This window comes from Pundamilia nyererei, unplaced genomic scaffold (genome assembly GCF_000239375.1).
Source record: "Pundamilia nyererei isolate P.nyererei 1_Seehausen unplaced genomic scaffold, PunNye1.0 scaffold00073, whole genome shotgun sequence".
In the NCBI taxonomy this organism is placed as follows: Eukaryota; Metazoa; Chordata; class Actinopteri; order Cichliformes; family Cichlidae; genus Pundamilia; species Pundamilia nyererei.
Window position 1 is genome coordinate 2,987,628 of NW_005187474.1, and position 4,026 is coordinate 2,991,653.

The 4,026-nt window shown below is 43.5% G+C and overlaps 1 protein-coding gene across 1 annotated transcript; it reads left to right on the plus strand.

Annotated features, from left to right (window-relative positions):
• Window positions 1-356: 356 nt before the first annotated feature.
• On the plus strand, window positions 357-3,561 carry dusp13a (dual specificity phosphatase 13a). Its single transcript, XM_013911837.1, has 7 exons — window positions 357-573; window positions 811-936; window positions 1,019-1,260; window positions 2,416-2,632; window positions 2,730-2,852; window positions 2,925-3,142; window positions 3,241-3,561. Exons 2-7 carry the CDS (start codon window positions 812-814, stop codon window positions 3,468-3,470), a joined length of 1,155 nt encoding a protein of 384 aa, XP_013767291.1. The 5' UTR covers window positions 357-573; window position 811; the 3' UTR covers window positions 3,471-3,561.
• The last annotated feature ends 465 nt before the right edge of the window (window positions 3,562-4,026 follow it).

Sequence of the window (4,026 nt, forward strand, 5' to 3'; positions counted from 1 at the left end):
ATAATTCTGACAGGGACCAGAAAGAAAATATAGGATGAGAACTCCAAAATAAAAGTGAGGTTATGCCAACTGTTACTGTTGCACTATTGCACGCCTAAGGTCATGCAGTCTTCCTTTCTTTAATTGGTTATTTGATAGTAAACAGCCTAAATCAGTATGAGCAGATTAAAAGCAGATAAAGCTAATAAATCACTGGTGAATATCATCCACATCTCTTAAAGGGACAGAGCAGCAGGCTTTACTCTGCAGCAGGGTAGCAACACAGACACACGCAGAGCAGCCACGTGTTACATAACAGTCCACAGTCATCATGGAAACATGTGAGCTAATGTTAAAGTTCACAGGATAAGGCTCAGGGTTGCCCCATGAGAATGAAACATCAGGTCTGCATTCACCATGAATAAAATGGGTTTTGAGTGCCTGAACGGTGAACACAGTATGTTAGATAACTTTGTCACTTTTGAGTGTATGATTACAGAGTTATAAAAGGAAACAACCCCAGCTATGTGTGACTGTGATGAACAAATAAGAGCAGGCAGAGTAGGAGAGGAAAACGAAGCGCCTCGAAGTGAGGTAAGTTCATGAGATTGGGCTGGTTTGGGGGATCTTTCAGGTAAGAAACATTTAGAAAGAAAGCATGTGTGGCATCTTGAGAAAATCCCACTCTCAGGTCTGTGTGTTGTTAAAAGAAGCTGGGATGACTAATAAGTTTACATAACAAACATTAACATTTACAGAAGCTTTTCATAGTGAAGGGCTAATAAATGACATGTGTTTGTGCGATTTATGAGTGTCTGTGTGTTTGTACAGTATGTCTCTTAGGGATCCTCCGTATGAACCTCCCTCTGTCTCAGAGCTGCAGGAGTTTCTGCTCGCTGACAGACGACCGACTGGACATGTCAATCAAGTCTGGCCTAACCTTTACATAGGCAATGAGTATGCGTGCACATATTAACATGCACACACATCTATAAACATTCTGCACTCGTGCAGCACTGAGTGTGCTATTGTGTTTCAGGGTAGCAGCTCGTGACAAGGGCACTCTTCACAATCTGGGCATTACTCACATTGTAAATGCTGCTCATGGAACCCCCAACCCAGGCCACGGGCTCTATTTCTACGTCAACACTGGCCCGCGCTTCTACAGAGACATGTCAGTGGATTATTATGGTGTTGAAGCTGATGATGCAATGGACTTCATCCTCAGTCCATTCTTCTATCCAACAGCAAGATACATCAGAGCTGCACTAGCCATAGGAGGCAAGTGGGCAGGGTTACAGCATGTGGCTGGATTAGATCTCAGTGTCATACAGCCACACCATCTAATGAGATTAGATTTTATTCTTGACTAAAATAAGGAATCCATATTTTAGTTTGGATTTAGATTTGGTTTCTGGCTCCAGCTTTAAAATGAGGATTTCATTTATTAAGCGGAACAAGCTCTTCAAGCCTACCTGGCCTTATGTGAAAAAGTGATTGCCCCCTGAACCTATTACAAAGCAGCCCCAGAACATCACACAACGACCACCACATTTGACTGTTGGTATGACATCCTTATATGAAAAGCTGTGCTAGTTTTGCAGGAGACGTAACAGGTCTAAAACCTACCAGAAAAGTTCATCTTTTGTCTTGTCAGTCCACAGGCTGTTTTCCCCAAAGTCTTGGGGTATGATTAAGATGTTTTTTGGTGAATGTGAGACAAGCCTTTGTGTTTTTTTGGTCAGCAGTGGTTTTCTCCTTGGAACTCTCCCGTGGATGCGATTTTTATCCAGTCCCTTTATTTTTATTGAATCATGAACCTTAACGAAGGCAAGGCAGGCCTGCAGTTATTTAGATGTTGTTCTGGGTTCTTTTGTAACTCCCCGAATGAATCGTTGATGCACATTTGGAGTAATTTTGGCACATTGCTCACTCCTGGGAAGGTTCAGACATATTCCAGTTTTCCTCCATTTGTGCATTTGCGCCCTCACTGTGATTTGCTGGAGTTTCAAAGGTTTGTAACACTTTTCGGACTTTGTTTCCCATCCGTTCTTGAGTTTCTTTAGATTTTGGCATGATGTGTTGCTTTTTGAGGTCTTTTGGCCTACTTCACTTTGTCAGACAGGTTCTATTGAAATGAGTTCTTGATTCATCAGGCCTGGCAGTAATCAGGCGAGTGAAACTGAACTTAGCTTTCCAAAAAATGCTGTTAATCATGGTTAATTCATGATTTAACAAGAGGGGACAATTACTTTTTCATACCAGGTAGTAATGAATGAAATCACAATTTAAAAACTGATTGATTTGAAACATTTAAGTGTGACAAATGTGCAAAAAAAACAAACAAAAACAGACCAGGAAGGAGGCAAATACTTTTTAACAGCATTATATATCTATAAATGGTATTGAGGGTAATGTTTATCATCTCAATCCCAGGACGGGTGTTTGTACACTGTTTGATGGGCGTGAGCCGATCTGCAACCTTGGTGCTGGCCTTTTTGATGATTGTTGAGGGCCTGAGGCTGCAGGAGGCAGTAGCCGCTGTCAGGCCGCATAGAGACATCTGCCCAAACCCAGGCTTCCTGCAGCAGCTCCGCAGCCTCGACATGAGCCTGGAGAGAGAGAGGAGGAGACGAAGACAGGCCCAAACACTGTAAAGATACAATCAGTCACACACAAACCCATAAGCATCCACATATGCAAACACATATGCACACACACACAACACACACACATCTTTATTGCTGCAGGAGTCACTTAGCCCGGCAGGAAGAAACGGCATCTCTGACAGAGCTGAGGAACATCCTTTGGACAAACAGGAAGCCGGTGGCACCCGTCAATCAAGTCTGGCCAAACCTCTACATTGGAGATGAGTGAGTGGAAAACTCAAATGTATCAAAAACGATATTCTAGTAAATCAGTCTGTATGCCGTGTGTGTATGCAGGTCTGTGGCACGAGATAAAATCACACTTTCATCTCTGGGTATAACTCACATACTAAACGCTGCAGCAGGACGACACCGCATTAACACAGGCCTGCAGTTCTACAGAGACCTCAAGGTGGAATACCACGCTGTTGAAGCTGCAGACCACCCAGAGTTCAACCTCCAGCCTTTCTTCAGATCAGCCGCACAGTTCATTGACAGTGCGCTGAAGAAAAATGGTTAGAGGCTAAGCAAATAGACATGCATACATTAATGTTAAGCAATCTGCGAGTTACTTTCAGCTATTATTAAAAGGACTGATCAAAATGTCTTTCAGGGAAGGTGTTTGTTCACTGTGCCATGGGTGTCAGCCGCTCTGGAGCGCTGGTTTTGGCGTACCTGATGATTTGCCAGGGCCTGGTGTTAGTGGAGGCTATCACTGCTGTGCGTCTGAATCGAGACATTGGACCCAACTCTGGTTTTTTGGAGCAGCTGAGGCAGCTGGAACTGAGCCTCAATACACAGAGCAGACAGATCCCAGAGGAGGACTGTACCAACACATCCTGATAATGAACACACTCAGGAACGCTTCATTCCTCCCTTGATTGGCAACCTGCGTTATTTTAATTAGTTTCTATCAAAATAATTAAAACTTTAAAAAAGGTCTGCGTGTCACCTATTTTATTCCCTTGACTTTTTCAAGCCTCCAGAAATAACTCGGCACTGACGAATCGTGACTGATTCTTGCAGCTGTCCACACATTAGTGACATTCCTCTGATGATGCAAGATGCCACTCGTACTGAACAACTGAGTTTGTTTCTGTTTAAAACAGTGCCTGAACAGTGCGTGCTGTCATGTTAGGGGTCTCGTATACAGGATTACATTATGAAAGCATGCCATGTGGAGAGATCAGGTGTTGTAGTCTAACTACCTAAAAATATCATGTTAAACACTGAGCCTGAGAGAGCAGTTACCATTCCAGGTCTGTATTTCAGTCTTCATTGCTTCCTCCTGAGGGAGGTTCCTGTTGGTACACACACATGTACAGCCACCGGACACAAACTCGCTCTCTCTCTCTCTCACACACACACACACACACACACACACACACACACACACACA

Excerpts from the sequence above, each read along its gene's own strand:
- dusp13a (XM_013911837.1), top strand. The coding sequence starts at position 812 with ATGTCTCTTAGGGATCCTCCGTATGAACCTCCCTCTGTCTCAGAGCTG. Across the intron at positions 937-1,018 it reads AACCTTTACATAGGCAATGA|GGTAGCAGCTCGTGACAAGG; the intron begins GTATGCGTGCAC and ends ATTGTGTTTCAG. Across the intron at positions 2,853-2,924 it reads AACCTCTACATTGGAGATGA|GTCTGTGGCACGAGATAAAA; the intron begins GTGAGTGGAAAA and ends GTGTGTATGCAG.